Source organism: Penicillium samsonianum (genome assembly GCF_028829775.1).
Source record: "Penicillium samsonianum strain IBT 33392 chromosome Unknown utg000003l_segment0_segment0, whole genome shotgun sequence".
Taxonomy (NCBI): domain Eukaryota; kingdom Fungi; phylum Ascomycota; class Eurotiomycetes; order Eurotiales; family Aspergillaceae; genus Penicillium; species Penicillium samsonianum.
The window spans coordinates 4,496,238-4,518,311 of NW_026643261.1; the positions used below are offsets into that span (position 1 = coordinate 4,496,238).

The 22,074-nt window shown below is 48.4% G+C and overlaps 10 protein-coding genes across 10 annotated transcripts; 4 read left to right on the forward strand and 6 right to left on the reverse strand.

Annotated features, from left to right (window-relative positions):
* Window positions 1–153: 153 nt before the first annotated feature.
* Window positions 154–1,107, reverse strand: N7471_005321 (uncharacterized protein; the record flags this gene model as incomplete). The annotated part of the gene is made up of 2 exons (XM_057278040.1): window positions 154–539; window positions 594–1,107. The coding sequence occupies 2 exons, from the start codon at window positions 1,105–1,107 to the stop codon at window positions 154–156; spliced, it is 900 nt and encodes a 299-aa protein (XP_057137650.1).
* Window positions 1,108–3,492: 2,385 nt separating this feature from the next.
* On the forward strand, window positions 3,493–5,664 carry N7471_005322 (glycoside hydrolase family 71 protein; the record flags this gene model as incomplete). The annotated part of the gene is made up of 5 exons (XM_057278041.1): window positions 3,493–3,627; window positions 3,684–4,215; window positions 4,276–4,501; window positions 4,575–5,032; window positions 5,087–5,664. The coding sequence occupies 5 exons, from the start codon at window positions 3,493–3,495 to the stop codon at window positions 5,662–5,664; spliced, it is 1,929 nt and encodes a 642-aa protein (XP_057137651.1).
* A 309-nt stretch (window positions 5,665–5,973) lies between these two features.
* On the reverse strand, window positions 5,974–6,739 carry N7471_005323 (uncharacterized protein; the record flags this gene model as incomplete). The annotated part of the gene is made up of 3 exons (XM_057278042.1): window positions 5,974–6,367; window positions 6,431–6,570; window positions 6,620–6,739. The coding sequence occupies 3 exons, from the start codon at window positions 6,737–6,739 to the stop codon at window positions 5,974–5,976; spliced, it is 654 nt and encodes a 217-aa protein (XP_057137652.1).
* Window positions 6,740–7,192: 453 nt separating this feature from the next.
* On the reverse strand, window positions 7,193–8,463 carry N7471_005324 (mandelate racemase/muconate lactonizing enzyme family protein; the record flags this gene model as incomplete). The annotated part of the gene is made up of 3 exons (XM_057278043.1): window positions 7,193–7,946; window positions 8,010–8,231; window positions 8,288–8,463. 3 exons carry the CDS (start codon window positions 8,461–8,463, stop codon window positions 7,193–7,195), a joined length of 1,152 nt encoding a protein of 383 aa, XP_057137653.1.
* Window positions 8,464–9,924: 1,461 nt separating this feature from the next.
* On the forward strand, window positions 9,925–10,134 carry N7471_005325 (uncharacterized protein; the record flags this gene model as incomplete). Its single annotated transcript, XM_057278044.1, has 1 exon — window positions 9,925–10,134. The coding sequence occupies one exon, from the start codon at window positions 9,925–9,927 to the stop codon at window positions 10,132–10,134; it is 210 nt and encodes a 69-aa protein (XP_057137654.1).
* A 62-nt stretch (window positions 10,135–10,196) lies between these two features.
* N7471_005326 (FMN-dependent alpha-hydroxy acid dehydrogenase) lies at window positions 10,197–11,771 on the forward strand (the record flags this gene model as incomplete). The annotated part of the gene is made up of 4 exons (XM_057278045.1): window positions 10,197–10,284; window positions 10,338–11,098; window positions 11,155–11,372; window positions 11,432–11,771. 4 exons carry the CDS (start codon window positions 10,197–10,199, stop codon window positions 11,769–11,771), a joined length of 1,407 nt encoding a protein of 468 aa, XP_057137655.1.
* Window positions 11,772–11,960: 189 nt separating this feature from the next.
* Window positions 11,961–13,134, forward strand: N7471_005327 (ketopantoate reductase family protein; the record flags this gene model as incomplete). Its single annotated transcript, XM_057278046.1, has 5 exons — window positions 11,961–12,001; window positions 12,050–12,143; window positions 12,198–12,252; window positions 12,315–12,511; window positions 12,562–13,134. 5 exons carry the CDS (start codon window positions 11,961–11,963, stop codon window positions 13,132–13,134), a joined length of 960 nt encoding a protein of 319 aa, XP_057137656.1.
* A 641-nt stretch (window positions 13,135–13,775) lies between these two features.
* Window positions 13,776–17,719, reverse strand: N7471_005328 (DUF3433 domain-containing protein; the record flags this gene model as incomplete). The annotated part of the gene is made up of 2 exons (XM_057278047.1): window positions 13,776–17,578; window positions 17,677–17,719. The coding sequence occupies 2 exons, from the start codon at window positions 17,717–17,719 to the stop codon at window positions 13,776–13,778; spliced, it is 3,846 nt and encodes a 1,281-aa protein (XP_057137657.1).
* A 680-nt stretch (window positions 17,720–18,399) lies between these two features.
* N7471_005329 (uncharacterized protein) lies at window positions 18,400–19,257 on the reverse strand (the record flags this gene model as incomplete). Its single annotated transcript, XM_057278048.1, has 1 exon — window positions 18,400–19,257. The coding sequence occupies one exon, from the start codon at window positions 19,255–19,257 to the stop codon at window positions 18,400–18,402; it is 858 nt and encodes a 285-aa protein (XP_057137658.1).
* A 1,461-nt stretch (window positions 19,258–20,718) lies between these two features.
* On the reverse strand, window positions 20,719–21,592 carry N7471_005330 (DUF3716 domain-containing protein; the record flags this gene model as incomplete). Its single annotated transcript, XM_057278049.1, has 2 exons — window positions 20,719–21,532; window positions 21,585–21,592. The coding sequence occupies 2 exons, from the start codon at window positions 21,590–21,592 to the stop codon at window positions 20,719–20,721; spliced, it is 822 nt and encodes a 273-aa protein (XP_057137659.1).
* Between the last annotated feature and the right edge of the window lie 482 nt (window positions 21,593–22,074).

The window sequence follows — 22,074 nt, forward strand, 5'->3', positions numbered from 1 at the left end:
ATTACTGCAGACATATAAATAGCGCTTGTATGCCTTCAAAGCCTTTCCATCTTGGTTTGAAAATTTTACAAATAAATGGTAATGCTTCTAAGAAATCGCGCAAGAACACCCCAACCCCAGAAGCAGTGCGAATGCTGGAATAAATTAGACAACTCAAACCAAAGGTGTATTCTGCTCATTGGCGTATCCTCGCGGTGTGTGATCTCTAGTAGACACCGTGGTCTGAGATGTTGTGGAGATGGTGTGGCTGTGATAGTTTGTCACTGATGGGGCGCTTCGTGCTGGAAAGTATTCCGTCTCCGGCTGGTTGGTGAACATCATAGAGGAGCGGTCGACCTCAAGGTTACTGGCGGATTTTTCTTTCGCGGCCACAAGAGGTATCTTCGAGCACGACGGGCTGGACTCCAACTCTTTCCTAGCTGCAATTCGGCGTGCCTTTGCTCTATTACGCAGGCAGTAAATCAGGCTGATGCCGCCAAATAGCGAGATCATACAACAGCCAAATACAATTGCTGCTATGTTACCCCTGCGGTTCCATTCTAGGCATTGTCAGTACGATGGGAATTTTGCGCTTGATGTGTTTGTACACTCACCGTCCAGCTCTGCCGAGGAAGTGCTCGTTGCAGTTGCAGTTGTAGTACTTGTCGTCGAGGTGGCGCTGCTAGTTGTCGTTGAGGAACTTGTCGTTGATGAGGTGCTGCTGGTCGTCGCCGAGGAGCTGCTGGTAGTCGAGCTAGTAGTCGAACTGGTAGTCGAACTGGCAGATGTTGAGGTTGTAGATGTTGAGGAGGTGGAGGTAGAGGTTTCAGATGTTGAACTTTCGGTCGTAGATGTCGTTGAAGTAGATGTCTCCGATGTGGTTGTATCGGTTGTGGTATCTGTGGATGTAGTAGAGTCGGTTGTCGCAGTGGTGTATCTGGCTTGGAGGATCTCGCCATATCCACGTTTCCCGTAGAGATGGGCTACCTCACTAGGCTCCGAGACAGCCCATAAAGTGTCAACGGATGTTGTTGTCGCTGAAATCCATGATGTTGTTTCAGAGGCATAGGGGTGACCGAGCACCCGAGAGCACAGCACTGTGCAAAGTGTGAATATTGAAAACCGCATTGTGTTGCAATCAGGGGCAATGGGAGAGGAAGCTTGTGGACAAGAAAAGAGTACCCTAGAAAGAGATCAGAATAACTTAAGACTTGCTTTAGCATTTGATAGACTCGGAAAAAAAAGAAAAAGAAAAGCCACGCGGTATAATTAGACTGACGGGTAAGACAATTTCCCTATCAATCTAGCCTTAATTATGCTCGCCGCTATGGTTTAGTGTTTTAATTTTGTACTAAGCATTGTGGAATCAGCCAGTGGACAGCCGGTGGAGGAGGCTTAGTTGAACTGCACACGCATATGCCGCGCGGCACGCCACAAGGCTGATTTTATGCTTCAATAGACCCATAGATCTCTAATCCCTGGCTGATAACGTTTTACTCAAATTTCAATGTGCACACATCTTATTAGCAGTATAGATAGGACCGTCCCCGTAGGCTGGTATATTGAAGTTTGCGAGAGACTCGAAAATAAGACATGATCCACATGTCACACTAATCCTCGCCTGCACTTTCTCATAAATTCATACCCGTGGCCGCGCCTCGGTCCTATTTTCATTTTGATTTTTATCTAAGGGCAAATATTAGAGGGTGCCGACTATTTTTGTACTGCCAAGAGACACTAAGAATCGCGCCATTCACACACTTTGGGTATTCAAAGATCAGGAGATGTTGAAAAAACGGGATGTGCTCATCATGATCATTTTTGAAGAGATTCGGAATGTAGCGGATAATTATCCAAAGACCGAATGTCTTCGAACGTTAAGATGTGTTGATCAAAAATATCTGACGGGGATTTGCGATTGTCGCCAGACATATCAGGCATCAAAAGGTAAAAAAAAGGTAAAAAAAAAGGTAAAAAGGTCCACCTTTGATCTGTCCAATCACAGTAATGCCAGCATTTCGGCAAAAGGACATACCTAACTAGGTACCTAGATAGTATTTGCACTCTCGTTACGGATATTACATATTATGCCTTGAGGATATTCCTGGATCACAATGACACAGTTGAATGTCCTGTGCGAATACTTCCCGAGAGCCACCCAACTTCGGATATGCTTAATGCCGGTCTAGGAAGTGGGAGATGAAGAGCCACGTGCCTATTTCTACTAACTTCCAAGGTTAAAATCATCCAAGTAATTGGTCCCGAGGTTTCAAGGTCGTTTCAGTGTCTTTCGGTGTCTTTCACCGGCAATGACGCAAATGAAGGTTATACGCGCTTCCATTATGAAAGGAATTACCTGAAGTAGGTGGTGTTGTGACAAGACCATGTGGCTTTTGGAGTTACAATTTTCTACAGGGTGTAACCCCCGCAAATGTTACAATAGTCTGCTGATTGTTTCCCCATATGTAAATAAATGTAGTATCACTTTGATACCCATTGAGTTTCCCATCTAACACACTTCCCGATGGAGCCATCAAACCTTAATGAGAAGAACCTTCTTAGGTCGTACAATTTGGTAGTCAGCTGCTGAATGGGATTTTGCTGCTAACAGTTTTCTCCGAGAAGGACATATTTGTATGTTTGTAGATAAAAGCATAAATCGTAACTTTCCATTCAGATCTTATGGTTTGGGAATTTGACTTTTCAGTTAGTGTCTCTGCACATAAAATCCTGGAAGTTGCTTGCTTAATCTAGTCAGACTTCCTGTGATCTATACCAACATCCTCAAAAAGCAATTTTTGGTTTGTGGGTTACATTCGGGAGGTTACTGCCCAGGTGATATAATGCCGATGAATTAAGGTTCGGGGGATCTTGAGCATGTCTTCTACTACGTTCACGTTGAATCACAAGGGCTTGAATATTTTACGAATTCCATCATTATGGACGATGCCAATGTATAACTTTGACTAGCGTAGTGTAAAAGAGAACCGAGTCTCCAGAGATATTTATCTAACAAAAGAACAACGCTGGATACACATTGAAAATGTTATTGATGGTATCGACGGTTCTAACCCGCTTCAAGATGAAGTTCTTATCATATTTCTGTATGGTAACCGGCAGGTATATATAAAATTAAACAGCCACTGCTACCCCTAAAAATATCCGGCGGCCACCCTGTACCTACTTTAAACGCAAAAACGCGCGATATCCTGATGGTGTGAGCATTAACGCACCAACTTTGCGATTTTGTCGCCCCAGAGTTTTGTAACAACCACATGGTTCCTTGTAGGTAAGGCGCTGATTGGGTTCGGAGAGATAACTGGCAAACATCACACTCATTGTCCAAATGATTAACCTTCGTAGGTCAGCTGCGAGAAGTTCCGAGTGATCTGGTAAATCAAGGATATATGATATATTTAAAGATGCATGATTTACACAAAACAAATACAAATACCTAATTCAGAATTCAGAATATTGACCCATGGTGAAGTGAACTAAGAGAACTTCAAAACCATGACGAAGATACGGTTTATTTTGGGTGTGATTACTTTGCTATTTACGATAGTTCATGGAGTGTCTAATGTGAATCATGAGATACGTCGTGCCAAAAGACAGTCCACCGACCGACTTGTCTTTGCGCACTTCATGGTAATATCCCCCTCGAGCGTCTTCTTTGCGTTGTATATATACTGATATTCTGAAAGATCGGAATCGTCAGCAACAGAAGGAGCGCCTCGGACTTTGATGATGACATGAAGCGTGCTAAGTCTCTGGGGATTGATGCATTTGCTCTGAACATTGGCGTAGATCCTTATACTGACCAACAACTCCAACTGGCATACGAATCGGCTGCCAACAATGACATGAAAGTCTTCCTATCATTCGATTTCAACTGGTGGCATATTGACCAGGCTACCGCAGTTGGCCAGAAGATTGCCCAGTATGCTAGCAAGCCTGCACAACTTCTCGTCGACAACAAAGTATTCGTTTCATCATTTGCCGGGGATGGAATGGATGTTGCAGCATTGCGAGCTGCAGTTGGAAGATCGATATTTTTCGCGCCCAATTTCCACCCATCCACTGGGACAGACATCTCGCCAGTTGACGGCCTCCTGAATTGGATGGCGTGGCCAAACAACGGAAACAACAAAGCCCCAACTCCAGGTCACAATATTTCGGTGGCCGACGGAGATCGAGAATATGTTAACGCCCTCCGCGGAAAAGCTTATATTGCCCGTTAGTCTTTTCCTTTCCATTTCCACCGAGATCTAAATTGAGTTTCTAACTATGAAGCAGCTGTATCACCTTGGTTCTTCACGCATTTCGGACCTGAAGTTTCTTATAGCAAGAATTGGAACTTCCCATCTGATCTCCTATGGTTTAACAGATGGAATGAGATCCTTGCATTGAAACCGCGCTTTATCGAGATTGTGACATGGAATGACTACGGAGAGTCTCATTACATTGGTCCTTTGAAATCACCACATACTGATGACGGCGCCTCAAAATGGGTCAATGACATGTGAGAATATCAAAACCGGCCTTTCAAAGCCAGATTCCATATTTCAACCGACTCAACTAACGGGTGACTACAGGCCCCACGACGGATGGCTGGACATTTCAAAACCATACATCGCTGCGTTCAAAGCAGGCCAGTCGTCTCCCAACGCTCATATCTCATCTGATGAGTTAGTATACTGGTATCGACCTGCACCACGTGGGGTAGACTGCGACTCAACAGATACCTGCATGGTATCAGCAAACAATGGGAGTGGAAACTACTTCATGGGCCGCCCAGATGGCTGGCAGTCCATGGCAGATTCTGTGTTCGTTGTATCATTGCTTACATCCCCAGCCACAGTGCAGGTCAACAGCGGCGGGACTGTCTATAATTATGACGCGCCAGCAGGTGCAAGTGCAAAGGAGGTGCCGATGGGAGTTGGCGCACAAAGCTTCGCGGTCATGCGCGATGGGCAGACTATTCTGTCAGGGACTAGTTTGAAGGAGATCATCAACGGGTGCGTGTGTGGTTTATATAACTTCAATGCCTATGGTAAGTGAAAATATGACCACTGGTTACGATCCCGCTTTTAACTTTGGTGTCTAGTCGGAACACTTCCAGCAGGATTCAATGATCCCCTCCAGCAAGATGGACTCTCTGCCTTTAAACAAGGCCTGCGTGTCCAGTCATGTCAAGCGAGCCCCTCATTAGGTACAGTGCCCCCAGCTCCTCCGTCTTCAAGTACGAGCACCACTTTGCCAAGTCCTCCCCCAACCACAACAACGCCCCCTGGACAATGCTCTGCGACTGTCGTGGTCACTGTTACAGTCACCGAGCCTCTGACTCCACCACCTTCCCCTCCTACAACCCCAACTGGCGGCGGCGGTGGAGGAGGTGGCAGCGGAGGAGGAGGAGGTGGTGGTGGCGGCGGAGGTGGAGGCAGGACCTGCATTGCGGGAACAGGACCCAATAACTACATTGGGTTGTGTTCCTTTTGTTGCAACTATGGTTATTGTCCACCTGGACCCTGCACTTGTACGCAATATGGGAATCCAGTCCCGCGTCCACCATCAACTGGAGCTCATGGGGCCCCTCTTGTCGGCGAAGATGATTCATATCTCGGCCTTTGCAGTTTCGCATGCGATCATGGCTATTGTCCCCCTACAGCCTGCAGAGTGGTTTGAGTACGACTCTTACAAGGCGTTGAGATACTGTTCTCCCAATACATCATCAATACGTGAACATAAAAACAGAACAGGACTTGTCATAGGCCGATGTAGGTTCCCAAGTTTCCAAACGATATATGTTCAATGTTTACCATGTGTCAAAACAATCTACGCAGTAATCGGAGGGGTTTTTGAAATGGGCCTCTAGTAAAATTAGAATATTAAACGTTGCTAAACTAGATTTCGTAGCAATCTATTTTGTGAATGTCGGAAATATTGAAAGGCAAGGAATGCCAGACAACCTTGGAAATACAAGATCAAGCTCAATCACTGTAACAATGCCATCAGAGCTTGAACTGCGGCACAAGCTAGTACAAAACTAGTAGGCTTTGACCTTCCAGCCGCACTTCGCACGGGGGTGGTGGCCGCGACAGAGGTAGCAGCAGCCGTACCCGCCGCGGGGGTAGTGACGACGGTGGCAGCGGGTAATGTCTCGCTACCCGACAAAACTTCACTAGTACTTGTAGAAATGGACCCATTTGCTGTTGATGCGACCGGGTCAGCAGTGGAAGTTATGGTAACCGGCAACAGCGATATCTGGTCCCAAGCGACGGTTGAGGTGCTGGTTCCGGGCGTATTGGCCCCCTTCCCAGTAACAGTGCCTGTACAAGTATAAGCCCCGGTGGGGAGATCGGTCACATCGCAGACAACGTGATTGTATCTGTTGAATCAGTGAGCAATCTATTGTAGCTTGTAGCAATAGTTGAGGGTTGAGTAAACGCACACGTTGTCATATTCAGCACTTATCAAATATTCGACACTTGTTGGGGCTGCGGTCAAAAATAGGCCAGGGCCCATACCGCATTCTGTGCTATTAGTTCTGCCGGGTGGGCAATTGATGCTGTATGTAGTTGTTGCTGATTGCTATTTAGAATTAGTTGGATATTCATGGATCATTCTCATTGATACGAACCGCTGCCAAAACTTCGCCCAACAAGGATTGGGGGTCGGCGTTTGGAATGAACAAAGAGACGACTGGATAGTCGACAGCAAGTCCCAGCGTTGCAAACGCCAGGAGAGCTTGCAAAATCATTATGTGCCGGCTGCTCTCTTTATGTGGTGGTTGAATACAAAAAGAAGGGCAGATATCTTCAAGGCACCGGATTATTTGAGGAGGTCAGGGGTCCTACATTAGAAGGATAAATTATATCTGTGATAGAGACGCTATCATCATCATTTTCTAAGCCTGTCGTGATATAACGGGACGTTCTTGCGCGTGATATTGTACTATATTGAGATGATGAAACTCAGATGTCATACGGATCACAAGCCGGCCATCATAATCCTCATCTTAGCATTCAATGTTACAAATTGGTGCTCAAAACTAAGAGGAAGAGAAGAAGAACAAGAAGAAGAACGAAAAGTCATAATATATCTTAGTGATTCGGATCGTGATCTTGCTTCGTCTCCGCTCTTGTGAATGCGCCGCATTCTGAATATTCGAAGACCAATCTATAACAGGCATATCCATATAACATCGTCATTATTACCACTCACGAATAGAGCCATCTGGTCCATAGAACTCCTTGGGCTGCCAAGGCTCTGTCTCCTTGCTGATCCTCCGGACCAGCTCTTCGTCAATATCAATTCCCAAGCCGGGCTTCGAGGGGGCAGCCACATATCCCTCCTTAATATCAAAGACCGTCTTATCCACCAAGTAGCTGTTCAAGTCAATATCTCCAGCTTCAACATTGTAGTGCATGCCCAGCGACATCTCTTGGATAACAAAGTTGGGTATCGACACGGCCACTTGGAGAGAGGCTGCTAAGGCGATCGGACCTAGAGGACAATGAGGTGCGATAGCAACATCGTAGGCTTCAGCCATGTTTGCGATACGCATAGTTTCGGAGATACCTCCTGCGTGGGCAATATCAGGCTGTAGGACATCTACCGACGAATCCTCCAAGAACCTCTTAATGTCCCACCTGGAGTATAAGCGCTCGCCGAATGCGATAGGAATGGTAGTCTGCTCGGAAAGTTGCTTGATCGCTTCAGGATGCTCGCACAGCAGAGGCTCTTCGATGAATAGAGGGTGGTAAGGTTCCAGTGCCTTAGCCAGCTGCTTAGCCATAGGTCTGTGCAAGCGACCGTGGAAGTCCAGACCGGCATCAAGACCCAGAGCCTTCACTTTTTTCAATCGTTCCACGCAGGACTGTAAAACGGCGGGCGAGTCGAGCCAGTTGACATCTTCCGTGGCATTCATCTTGACGCACTTGAGGCCTTGGGCGATTCGTTCTTTCCTATTGAGGAAGGTTGTTAGTACTTCGGTTTATTTTGCTCTCCTTTCTTTTCTCGGAACTCACGCCGCAGCCTCGACATCACTTGGTCGGTCACCTCCAATCCAGGCATAAACCTGCACCTTCTGGCGCACCTTTCCGCCCAGGAGCTCGTGGACTGGGACGCCCAGCTTTCGGCCCTTCAGATCCCACAAAGCGATGTCAATGCCCGATAGAGCTGACATGAATACCGGTCCACCACGGTAGAACCCGAGCCGCCATACTGTCTGCCAAATGTGTTGGATATCGCTGTCGGGGACGGTTAGCGTTTTGGCTGTGATGCAAAACAATTGATTCAAGCATACTCCGCTTCGTATCCCACAATGCGAGTGATAATTTCATCGAGTGCTCCTTCGACTGCAAGAGAGTGTCCTTCCAGCGTACCCTCTCCCCAACCGAAGCGCCCCTCTTCATCGGTGACTTTAACAAACAGCCATCGGGGCTTGACACGGAAGTGCTCGATGGACTTAATCTTCGCCATGGTGAATTACGGAATGAAATTTGTATGCAGCAACAGAATCTGGGATGCGACCAAATTATATTGTAGCTTGAGGTTCGCGACCCAACCCCACACCATGCATCCCACGCGGGGGCCTCGGGAGAAGTCCGGGCGGTTAAGCTGATTGCCGTGTATCAGTTCCCCCACGTCGAGGGGTGATGGGTTCGGTATTAAGCATCCTATTTTATGTGTTGATTGGTGGAAAAACTGCCCCAGAGAGGTGGGCCACTATGGCAGAGCCGTAGGAGCTTTGAATATAGTGCGGAGAGGTGTACCTAAAACCAAATTACTGCCACTCATTGCTACTATTATGATTTCGAAGATGTTGCCATTAAATTTGAGCGAGAAGGCAATTCATTTACAGTAGCTATTGCCAGAAACCCTAGTTAAAAATTCTAAACCGAGACGCAAACCGCCGAAAAGACAATAGGCGAAAAGACTAACTGACCGGCAGCGTAAATGTCCAATCTGCCCTTTCGAGCGCTCTTTCTAGACTGCCAAGCATATTACCGCAGCATAAACAAATTTAAATATCTTTTCCATTTCATCCTAGTTACGCTGAAAGCTAGGGGACGAGGAAGATGCTCATGCATTCTCTAGCTACAGCAGCCTATTTTAATCCATCCAGCACCGTTACGTCCTCCCGTGAATATCTACCAGTGCTTCCATATGCGCACTGTCTATAAGCCGTTCTGTGAGATCAGGATGGTAGGCGCGATGGGGACTCTAGCCTTCCGAATGTCGCCTTTGATATCAAAATCCTAGGCTAAATGGGTTGCCCGGTATTGCTTATCGTGCATGTTGAGTGACAGGATCGCTACGTCGTCTGTAAGGCGGATATCCTTTGGTTGCTAGATGACTTCGCCCGTCTTGGGATCGATGATGGAATTCTCGCTCGGTATCGTCATCAGCTTCTAGTTAGGGCTGCCACCGCGTTGGCATTTGGTGACTTCGACGTCGGGGCCATCACTATTCTGCGGTGACCATAAGTTGTCGAGCTGTAGGTGCTTTCTGTCGAATTGACTCTCAAATTCGCTGTTGCACTATTCTCTGGACGGCTTTAGTCTTGGTGCTCGAGACCCCACTACCACCCCTCTATCTCGTAGAGGGTCTGGTTCCTGTCTCCCATCTTACACCACTATCTGGTATCTCTTGCGGGCAACAACCAGATGTGGGATCTTGCTGACCAGTGCTCTAGTCAATGGTGTACCATTCACCGAGCTTCCATCTCTCGCCACTGCTGCCTTGGCGTCTTTCCAGCTGATTCTTCGTCCGTGCGGCTCTGGCTCGGGCCATAGCCGAATGAATCGGGATTAATCGTCATAGTGCTCCGTCTCAAACTTAGCCCGGTACCATTCTGATCTTAGGTGCCACCCCGGCCCGAATGCCTTCCGATCTCCGTAGAAGTATTGTTGAGGAAGTAGTCCATTTACTCCTTACAAAATGTCGAATGAAATTGATTTCCTCTATGGGTTGGGAGCGGCAGTTACCTCCCCAGAATCCCAGAATCCCAGAATCCCCGCAATAGAGGTAGTGGAGAAAGGAAATGCGGAGAAACTGTCCCGTCTCAAGAGCTACTGGGTATGGGGCTGTGAACCCCCACGCTCGGATGGATTCCGGGATCATCATTGGGGTTGGGAATTACAGAACTAGAGTATTCATTTTATGACGAGAATCTGCCATTTGCAGTTGGCAATACAGAGTAATAATCCACGATGAAACTTACTCGCCAGGAGATCAACCGACATAACAATCAGGAGTCGTGTTGGGTCGCCATCCACGGGGCTGTCTACGATGTCACAGGTAGGAAACTCACAATCTCTGCAGGGGCTGAGATTCTAGGCTGACTTCTGCAGACTTTTTGGACTCCCACCCGGGTGGTGCAACGGTGATTTTGCGATGTGCGGGCAAAGATGCGACTGAAGAATTTGACTCTGTTCATTCACTGGAGTTGTTGAGTGAAGCACTCCCTGAAACCGCGCTCCAAGGCTACATTGATCCCGGTGAATTAGACAAGCCGAAAGATAAACCGAATGCGTTGAATGAGGAGCAATCAAATGCAGACCATGACAGTCTTCCGCCATTGCAAAGTCTAATCAATCTGCATGATTTTGAGCGAGTTGCCCAGAGGCTTCCTGCGACGACATGGGCCTATTACTCATCCGGTGCCGATGACGAGATCAGCAAACGGAATAATGCCCTGGCATATCAAAAGATTTCCCTTCGTCCACGTATCCTGCGCAAGATTCCTGCTGTGAATACAACCACTGCAATCTTAGGGTACTCTACCATGCTCCCGGTGTATGTCTCTCCGGTGGGTCTTGCAAAACTTGCCCATCCAGAGGGCGAGTGTGCGCTGGCAGCTGCAGCTGGTAGGGAAGGACTGGTCCAAGTTCTCGCAAACGGATCCAGCATGCCGATTGAACAAGCGATGAAGAGTCGTACTTCACCGAACCAGCCTATTTTCCAACAACTATATGTGAACAAAGACATTCAGAAGTCTGTTGAGACTGTGCGGCGCGCTGAAAGAGCTGGTGCTAGTGCTATTTGGATTACGGTCGACTCGCCGGTGGTGGGGAAACGTGAGATGGATGAACGGCTTAACTTGAGGGTGACAGTATGTAGTCTGCCCGCTAGGTGGCGTTATACTTTCATTATATTAATGTTTTTCAGGCTACCGATAATACTGCGGAAGGACAGGGTGTGGCGAAGATCATGGCCAGCTCAATATCTCCATTCATCGACTGGGAAATTCTCACATGGCTTCGCCAACTGACAGATCTTCCTGTTGTCATCAAGGGAATCCAATGCGTGGAGGACGCGGTGCTTGCCTATCAGCATGGTGTGCAAGGCATTGTACTCTCTAACCACGGAGGACGCTCACAAGACACGTATGATATCTCCCAAGACCCATTCCCCACGCTGGTGATATGCTCACTTATATAAACAGGGCACAATCACCACTTCTGACACTACTGGAGATTCGAAAGTTCGCACCTCACTTAATTGAGAGCAAGATGCAGATCTTTATTGACGGGGGCATTCGCCGAGGAACAGATGTACTCAAGGCGATTGCGCTAGGGGCAACCGCTGTCGGATTGGGCAGACCCTTTTTGTTCAGCTTGTCCGGATATGGCGAGAAGGGTGTGCGACGGATGATCGAGATTCTACGACAGGAGATCGAAACCAATATGGTTTTTCTGGGAGTCACCAGTCTCGAAGAGCTGAGACCCGAAATGGTGAATACCAGTCGGTTGGAGAAACACTTGATAGCTAGCGTAAAGCTATAAATTGGATCACTGCCTTGCCAGTTTCTTTCGCTTGAAATTAAAAATGCCAAGACTACTACATCATCCCAATGCTCCACCAATTCTCCGTGAAGCATCCACCCCCACGCGGCCATCCTCCGATGCGGGGAACCTTGGAAGTCAAGTTTCAAAAGGAATACAATCCAGTGCATTGCATTTGATCATCACAAAATGTCGGATCAAATTGATGTCCTCGTCTATGGGTTGGGAGCGTGAGTTCAGCCTCTTTCACAAAAACGATGTTGTACTGACTTATGAAGGATTGGCTCCTTCTATGCCTTTGTCCTGAGTCGCTCCGAGAGTGTACGGCTAACGGTCGTAGCCCGTTCAAATTATGAGGCTGTTCAAGCAAATGTGAGCTTTTCTGGGCATTAGGCGATTCGAGTATTAATATCTGGGCTCCAAAAGGGAATTACTATCAATAGCCAGAATCATGGCCAACATACTTTCCGTCCACACCGAGGTATGTGAGATAAACACAATTCACCCCTGGAAATAAAATTATTTTGCTGACAGTCCAACAAGTGGTAAAATCTGTCGCGGAAATTTCACCGGTGGACTACATCGTGTGCGCTCACAAGGCAATCGATCAGGATGAGGTAGTAGCTCAGTTACAGCCAGCCATCGACAGCAGGACTACCATTGTCGTCATTCAGAATGGCGTTGGTAACGAGGAACCATTCCGAAAGCAGTTCCCGGACAACTCGATAATAACCTGTGTGGTGGGTTCTCTTCACATCGGCAATTACACAGTCTCATCTAACTTCCACAGACATGGGTCGGAGCCACGCAGACAAGCCCTGGAATTGTCGCGCATAGCAAATCCGAGGATATGCAGATCGGCCTATTTCCCAATCCCAAGGTCGATAACCAAGTCGAGCAACAACGCCTTGAAACATTTGCCGATCTCCTCCGAAATGGCAAGACTCGGTTCCAGGTTCTTGAAGATATGCAGATCCAGCGATGGGAGAAGGTAGTTTGGAACGTAGCATGGAACTCGTTGACTACTCTTACTCTGGTGGATACACAAACGTGGTTGAAGTCATCAGAAGATGCGACGCCTTTTACACGCCAATTGATGCAGGAGGTCATTGACATCGCCCGTGGCTGTGGTGTACCGCTAAAGGATGGTCTGATTGATCAGCTTATGGAAAAGATCAATGCGATGCCTGGGATTGGAAGCAGCATGCAGACGGATTGCAAAAGTGGACGGCCAATGGAGATCGATGTCATCTTGGGCTTCCCAGTGCGGAAATCTCGAGAACTCGGTATTCGAGCCCCCTTTTTGGAGACACTCTACGTTCTTCTTCGGGCGGTTGATGGTCGACTCAGGGCCGCGCGGTAGAACAAGAAATGTGATGTTTGATTTGGCTTTAGCTCGATGATGTAAGGCTTGATATAGAAGCTAGACGAAATGAATGTTGTACTTAAATCCTATCAAAATGAGATCAAAGTTATTTAAATCGTTCATGGTAGTTCAATGTACTCGAGATTAAGACCAGTAGTCCACTTGCCACACGGGGAATGCCATCCGTAGCGCCACATACTGTACCCTTTTCGTCTCGCTCGACCTTGCTCGGCGTCGATTATAGAGGAAGTAGGACTCATCCAAGATGTTCGAGATATCGTGATATATATGAATGTAAATTTCTTGCCTGTCAAAGATCTTTCCCATGAATGTGCCATGCGAGACACTGTCTCTCCACACCGGCAACCTCCAAAGCCCAAAGACGGGAGTATGCGAAAAAGGCGCACCGGAGAACATATACTCGGTTCCGGATATTTTTTACAATGTACCAATGCGACGTCCCCGCCAATGACGTCCACAATGCAAGTGAACAAAGCGAGAGCCAGCTTGCTTGTCCAACTGTCTATCTCGGGAGGCTGATCAAAGTCAAAAACGCCCATGTCCAAATGAATATATACCTCGAAACATAATATAGCGTATCCAAATCAAAAAAGTCGTAGCACATAAAGGCAGAGTCATCAGGGCGGAGTAGTAGAGGGCGGAGTAGTAGAGGGCGGAGTAGTAGAGGGCGGAGTAGCAGAGGGCGGAGTAGGAGATGGTGGAGTAGGAGAGAGTGGACTTCGAATCTCCTGTAGCTGAATTGAGGTGGTCTTGTCCGCCACCACTTCTGGGTCGCCGTCCGGCGGATCGGGAGGTTTGATATTCTCTGTTTCCTGGTCCACGGCGTACCTCAAGCGGTTATCGGCACCCATGAACATGCGGAAAGCATAGCGTTTGTTCAGGGATACGAGATGCGCATGCCGTTTAGCACTGCTCCAGCTGTGTGTATCGGTAAAATCACGAAGCATCTGGCTGTGCGAAATCCACGGGATGACGGCTCCAATGGAGCGCGGCATTCGGGGTCCCCGGAACCGGCCGCGTCGTGTTCCGAACACTAAAAGCACGACAATCGTGTCGAAGACAATGATGGCTAGAGCGATGGAAAGCGAGGGACCCGACGGCACCATGCGCCAGGTAACGCGGGTAATGGTGGCATCTGTGGCCGGGACCGGGTGAGGTAGAGGTTCGAGATAATTTTTGCGCCAAATTGAGAAGTAGGTGCTGTAGACCCATTGATATACAGTGCGAGTCATGTTGGTCAGAAGAACGGGGTCCAGGGCGTCAAAGTTGGGGTCTTGGGTTTCGTAGAGACGGGCAACAAGGAAGCCTGCCCAATCATAGGAAGAAACGTTGTATGTTCCATTCTGCATGGAAGTATTGCCCACAAAGTTGCTAGGAATAGCAGCAAAGACTTTGTTGAACTGGCCGAGACTCACGGTAGCATTGTCGTACATGGTTCCATGGGTGATAGATGTTTTGGGAACAGGGTCATCCCAAGAGATCTGTCCCTTCTGGTCGAAAGAGATATAATAGTTTTGCAATCTCGCCTGAGGTTCACAGTGCAATGCAATTGTGTTGTCGTCCGTGATCGGGGTATTTGGCAAATAATCCCAACGGCCGACAACTAGAACGGTCGACGTCTGGCATATGTCCGATTCCTCGACATCATCTGGGGACAGGAAGTGAATAGATAACGAGATTCCTTCCTGTTTGCTCTTCAAGGGTGGCATGCGTGCCATGCATTCAATGGAGGAATTATCAAATAGTTCATATCGCCAATGCTGATGACCATTGGTTTTATTGTAGACAAGAGCGTCGGATGAAAGGGGCTCACACTTGAGCTCAGCTCCAACGCCAAGCGTTGAAGCGCTGTAAGTCACATCTGGGTTGCGATTGTTCACGTGTAATGGGACGAAAGACTGATCTGGGCTAGTCCAAGAGAGCATAGGGACTCCACTGCTGATGCTGGTCTGAATCAAATCATACTCGGTGAATTCTGCGGCGAAGTCGGTCCGCCAAAATATAGACTGGCTATAGTTCATTGACAAATCGCTGGTGTCCAATGTTGAGGTTGTCAATTGTTGAGTGAAAAGCGCACCCGCAACCACAGTCAAAGCCATGTTAACAACGCACGCAATCGATACGAGAGCCAGCAAAGGTGACCGGTTGCGAACTGACTTGAAGAAAATGGCGAGCGGACTTTGGGACGAATAGTTCAGTGATAAAGATGTCCTTGCCGAGGCGTTGCCGCGTTGCAGGTGGACCCAAGGCTCCAAAACGCTCAGGTTTCGGTGAATGGAGGTACATAGAGCTCCCACGGACGATGCGACGACGGAAGGTAGGAAGGAAAGAATGACCTGGAACGCACTCGAGTCGGATTGGGTCAGGTGGCGGAAGCGGCCGTTTCGAAGCAGAGATGCGACCACTAGTCCAATGAGGATAATGACCCCAGCTAGCGCCAAGAATTCAATAAGAAAGAAAGGAATGACGAGAAAGTGAGGCATTGGATCAACACGGGTTCGGAGATTCTCTCCAAGCTGGACAGGGGAGCCTGATGATACAGTCAGTTGTAATTCTCGGGGATGAATATGATTCGAAGGGTAGGGGTGGCACAAACCATCTTCAGCGATAATATCCAGCCTGTTGCCAGAAGGGCCTGGTCGCCAGTAACATCGTGCATTTTTAAAAATGCGACGAAGTTGCCGAGTAGAGAACTGATGGATTTCCGCCGCTGGTTCTGCGAGGATATTGGATGGGTGAAAGATATCAGCGGCAATACTGCACATGGCACCGATGGACCCTGGGTCACTTTGGAGAAACAGGTCGCGCGAACTATACATGTAAAGAAGGTACACCGCAGTCAAAGTGGCCAGGGCAAGAATGAGCTCAGACCAAAGGGCGGCAAAGTCAACGACAGCGATAGCGACTTGGTTCGACACGCGCTCGGCGGCGAGTATACTTGGTGCACTATCGGGATCAAACAGGCGACCGAGTGTGAGCACAAAAGTCTGTTTGACATCCCGCGCAATCTTTGATTCAAATTCGGTCTCTGTCATGACGGTCGATGTGTCGAGCACTAGCACAGGCTGGAAATCTCCTAGATCCTGGCTGATGATAGGGAGTTCAGTCACTGTCCGAGCCCCCGTGGTGGAATTTTCGTGGATGAAGAGCAGGTCACTGGTGAACGGAGCGCGTTGAGAGAGCAGAGCTTGGAAGTGTTCAATGTTGAACTCGGCTTTTGTGAGCGCGCGCGTGGTGGCTCGATCGACTTTGATAGATATGATGGAGCTGTTGGAGTGCATAGTCACGCGAGCCTCCGCTTTGTGATAGATGATATCACAGGCAAAGGCCATACCAGACGCGGAGTACCCTGTCGAGGTCGAAGTCGAGTTTGGACTGGTAATATTGACTCCGATGAGCATACCATATAGATCATACTGATCGCAGCCAAATTCCGTGAAGGCCTGGGTTCGATTTGGAAATGCTTCTTCGGCAGCAGCACCGATCATCGGCTCCCAATACCGTACTTGCACGTAATCGGTAGTAGGGAAGAAGACATTCTGGTATTTGAAATCAAGGGCACATTTTTGAGCGCCTCCGTATGCATCAACAACAAAATCAATACCACTGGCGCTCCACGAAATTGTTGGAAATGCCCCCTCGGCATCGTCGATATCAACGGTGAGCTTGTCCCCAACAGGAACATTCTGGCATGAAACTTGCGCCCAATACAGCGTCTGGTCAACAGTCCACATTGTACTCTCGTCTTGCTCGCTATCTGGTATCTCCACGGGCGCCATGGCGTACTTGGCGGATCGGGCCCGGGATAATAGCTCATTTGAGGAAAACACGTTGTCAAGGGAATCAGCTTGCGTTGAAATCAAGTTCGCTTGTGTGTCCAAATCCACCAGGTTGGTCCAGCTTTTTATGGTGTTGTGATCGACCACCGTCACCTCGCGTAGCTCAAATACCGTACTCTGTAGAGCGGGAAGAATCATTCGGATCGAGAGCGTGACAAAGGAAACGCAGAATACGACCCAGTGGCGACGTATTGCGGCATTTATCGGAGTGATAATAGTTTGGCCGAAGTTGTAGTTGATGAAGAGGACGGTCGCCGGCGCTCCCTCGGGTCGGGATAATTGGAAGTATGGTTCCAGACGGAGGACATCGAAATCGGTCACGGTCCATACCAAGACGAGCACGAGGGAGATGATGATAGGGAGATAATTGTAGGCAAAAGATTGTGCGGCGTTGACATCTTCCGTGTAGTCGAAAAATACCAATCCACCTTCGCGATCACTATACTGCCGCAACCCTTCCAGGCCCAGCAGCATCGTTAACATCAAGCATATAAGGGAGATCAGGTATGGCGGGCGCAGAGCCACTGGGCGCCAACCTCGAGGTTGAGGGCGGACTGGCAGACGAAACGGGGCAAAACGACCTAGTGCACATCTCGATTAGCCTATACTCGTATACTCCGTGAGGTTCAACGGGGAATGCGAAAGGAAAAGGGGGTGTCAGACGAGAACAACCACTCACCCTTAAGTCGTGCCCAGCCTCCCACCCGATCACTACCGGACATGCTGGATGAGGTCCCGAAGGCGGACGATGTACTTAATACAATCGAAGGGCATTGCCAAATCAGATTTCAACCATTCAACAAGACTCTGCTGCAAAGACAACGGGCCATGATTCCACAAAGGGCATGTGAGACTAAGGTTTGAGGAGACAAAAGGAAAAGAAGCCACTAGGAAAGCAAGTCTGTAAAACCGGATGAAAAAGAATGATCAGCCAGCCAAGAAAACGAGATGGATCTCGGACATGACGAAGGAGAAGGGGAGAATCAATTTTGTTGCGGCTGTGCCGTCTGTGCCTGTATCCACACGTGGGGCGGAGCAGTCCCTCAACAGGACCCCGATCGGCTTTACAAAACACACCATGACATATCCCGTATTCCATACAAATCGAAATCTCTATTGACTCAGAGTCCTATTGATCTGGAATTCTCCCATATGAAAACAAATTCTAGTGAGATTTCAATTGATCTTCTAGTACATTCTGGTTGCGATCTAACAGTAACATCAAACATCAAAACAACCCAATTCAAAACGAGCGACGATTAATGAACGACAATTAATGAGCGACAATTAACGAGCGACGGTTCAAAACAAGCTCTGGGAAAGACCCATAGTTTCGTAAACAACAAAGGGCAAGTTATAGCTCACACAAGTAGCAATCATCTTGAAAAGAAATGACCCGCATTCAGACAAGAGGACTGCCAGTTGGCCATCTAACACCGGACGAAGAAGCAGAGCCAGGAGTAGAAGCAATACCAGAAGAGGAAGCAGTCACAGAAGATGAAGCAGTCACAGAAGATGAAGCGAAAAGAGAACTGAAAGGCTTAGGCAAGCCAGTTCCAAGGGGAGCGGTAGGAGTGGGGGCACCAGTGGGGGTCAAGATAGGAAGGGACTCGGCGGCGCGTTTCTGGACACCCGCGGAGGCGATAGCACTGCCGATGGATTGGGCATCAGCCAGAAGAGACGGAAGGTCTGTGGGAATCGACAGAGATTCGCCGCGCTTCTGGGCTCCGGCGGAGGCCAGCGCAGCAGCGGCCGACTGAGCATCAGAAATCAACGAAGGGAGATCGGTGGGAATGGAAAGCGACTCCCCGCGCTTCTGGACACCCCCCGAGGCGATAGCACTGCCGATGGATTGGGCATCAGCCAGAAGAGATGGAAGGTCTGTGGGAATTGACAGAGACTCGCCACGCTTCTGGGCGCTAGCGCCGAGAGAAGCGAGGGCTACAGCCACTGACTGAGCATCCGAGGCCAGGGACGGGAGGTCCGTCGGGATGGAGATGTCCTCTCCGCGCCTCACAGCACTGCCGCTGGGGACTGGCGCCGAGGTCAAAGGCCTGGACCCAGAAGACGGAGTGGCAGAGGACGATGGCGATGCAGAGCTGGAGGCAGCAAAGAGGCTGGGGAGAGCTGGCTTGGTCGACAGATGAACAGGAGTCGACACAGCAGAAGAGTTGGATGCAACGTGAGTGCCGTTAGAGAACGGGGCACCCATGGCAGAGCCAGAGAGGGCCAGAGCAAGGGCGGCAAATGAGGTCTTCATTGTGAAAAAAGATGCAAAAGAAGTAGTAGTGGAAAGATTGAATAAATCAAAGATTGTCTGTCAACGGAACTCGCACAGCGAGGGAAGTTTGTAATGAAGTGAAGATGATGGTATACAAAAAGGATCCCGGATCTGCTTGATGAGAAGAATTGGACAGACGGATGCCAGGGATTTTATATCTTTCGGAGGCCGTAGCACACCATCAATTCTCTAGACCACATGGCGACTTCTTGAGTCTGTACATGGTTGGTCTGTTCCTCCATGCTTATGTTCCTTATCTTGAGAACAGCCTTTCAATGGCTGAGAATGGACGATCGCCAGGTCTCCTCATCCTTTGGATCTATTCTCGAAGGGTTCGTGATATCCAAGCTTTGGGTGATAAACGTGATTGATGTTTCATGTCGATCAACTGCCTAGTTAAGGCCTGGGTTGGGGTTGCCCTGGAGTATACCAGTGGTACACATGGGGCATGACCAACGCTAGAAAGGGTCGCAAAATTGTAAAATGCACGAGATTGCCGACCATCGTTCACAAGATTGAGTTCATTCCAAGATTGTATCTCGCATCTCCACGATACGTGCGAATTAGAGCTGGGTCTCCAAGTTTGGGCGTGCATGTGGGACTTCCAAGGTTGGGACACTTGGTGGGACTGATAGATGCATTTGGTATAAGCCCCGTGAATATGGGGAACTGTTTGTGAAGGGAACATTGGTTTGCATACATATTTGGGATATGAGGTCCAGCGGTTCGCAGGGTGAGAAAATTCCAAGTTTGAGGCGACGATCCACCGTTTTACACCGATATATGGGCAGATAGAGGAGCTCTGGTTAAGAATTGGAGAATTTGAGAAGCTGTATCCGTGGTCTACATAGGTCTGGTTAAGAATTTTTATGGTCTGGCCCATCTCCACTTTGCCCATTCGGTTGAATTATCCGGCTTAATTATCGGGGCCCTGGCGAGGCCCAACGGTTGAGCATCGGCATGCCTAATTTATGGGCATATACCTCTCTCCATGCTTAACTTGAGGTATATTTCAGTACTCGTGCATAGATTGCTAATCATAAACTTTGGGTTGTAATTTGCCATTTTTTATCCTTATTATGCGGACAGGATAAAATTTGCTAGCATTAGGCCAGTTATTGTGAACCCATAATGTACAAGAGTAGTCGGCCGCGTATGCAGTCTGTGGCCTGAACCTTGGAACGACGTAGGACTCTAATAATCTGATTTATGTGCATACGCTATATTCAAGATAACATTACGATGTCTTTTTAGATGTCTCTTTATATCCTTCTTCTTCGCGGTGTTATAGCTAGAAAAAATAATAATAAACTATGATTTTGATAAAAATAACTCGATTTCTCATTATTTGCTCTGAACTTTGTAGACCAGGTCACCCTGGCCACACCAGTTGTAAAAAATGAAATGAAATGAAAATGAACCAGAGCAAGTGATACCCTCCTACTCGCTGTACTGGCGAATGAGATCATTAAGTGCGCGTTGGAGATCCTGACGGTACAGTCTAACATCATGTTCGGCAGATCGGACGGTATTACCTCGACTCACCCCAGCCGTGACCTGTTCTCGGACCCGTCGGATATCTGAGGAGCGGATAAGATCACCAGATCTCAGGCGAGATCGTAGTCCTTGAACGGTGTCAGTTACCCTATTCCATGCCGTAAGATTGTCATTTCCAGCCTGGCGAGTATGGGTAGTTGCGATGCGAAGATCCTCGGTGATTGAGAGGAGACTGTTCAACTCGCAAACGAAATATCGGCGATCGCTCGCTCGCTGGCGAGCCAACTCCTGATCGACGGAGCAGTCGCGGGGTTCAACAAAGTGGGAGCATTGGCGGGCTTTGCCACCCCAGTGGCAGTTAGCACACTCTTTGGGCCAACCGATAGCATCGACGACAACGCAGTTGACGAATGGCCCATCTTCTTGTTGACAGTGGGTACATTCCTCCTCTGTCCATCGCCCAACCGTCTGGATATAGATCGCTTCCACGTTTTCAATGCTCATCCCAACCTGCTCGTCAAATCCCCAGCGGTCGCACTCGTGGACAGGCCGTAGGGTAGGCTCCCGGCGAGGTTCCTTAGTCCGAAGAAACTTGAGAAAGTCTGACTTCACGAAGTTGGCTTTTCGGGCAATCGTCCATGGCAGGGTCTTTACACGGGCAGCCAATTGGCCTGGGGCGCGCTCATCGGTTCCCATAGGTGGATCAGGTATAATAAGCCTGTTTTCAATCGTGGAGAAGGCCGGCGCAGGTGCGTGACTAAACATGTTAGTGTAGCTCTCGTAATCCATAGTAGCTCAGGGTGACCTACTCAGCCATGGTGTCCCAAGGTTAGTTTGTGACAATGGATGTGATGTTTTGGATGAGATCAATTGGATAATGTTTCCCAATCTGATAGATGATGGATGGTCTGGTGTTTTGGTACGAGGAGAAGGGAGAAAGGGGAAAGAAGACCTGGATGATGGTTCTCGATCAGATGGATGATCGATGTTCTGACGATACTATGTATGATGTGAGGATAGACAAAAGTAAAGAGAGACAAGAAAGCAAGAGAATTCTTGTCAACAACTTGGAACATGTAAGGTCGAGTCGGATATGAACGTTCTTTTTGTATGTACTCATTAGCTTTGACCACCTAGGTATGATTGTATGAAGCTCCACATAGAGATTTTCGATAGCCTCTTTGCTTTCTTCAAGTCCTATTCTCAGAGACCTAATCGTGGTTTATATAGTTTCCCAGCCCAGCAGACTCTGGTCCTAGGTACCAATTTGCCATTTATAGTTAGCCTACGCTGTTCTGG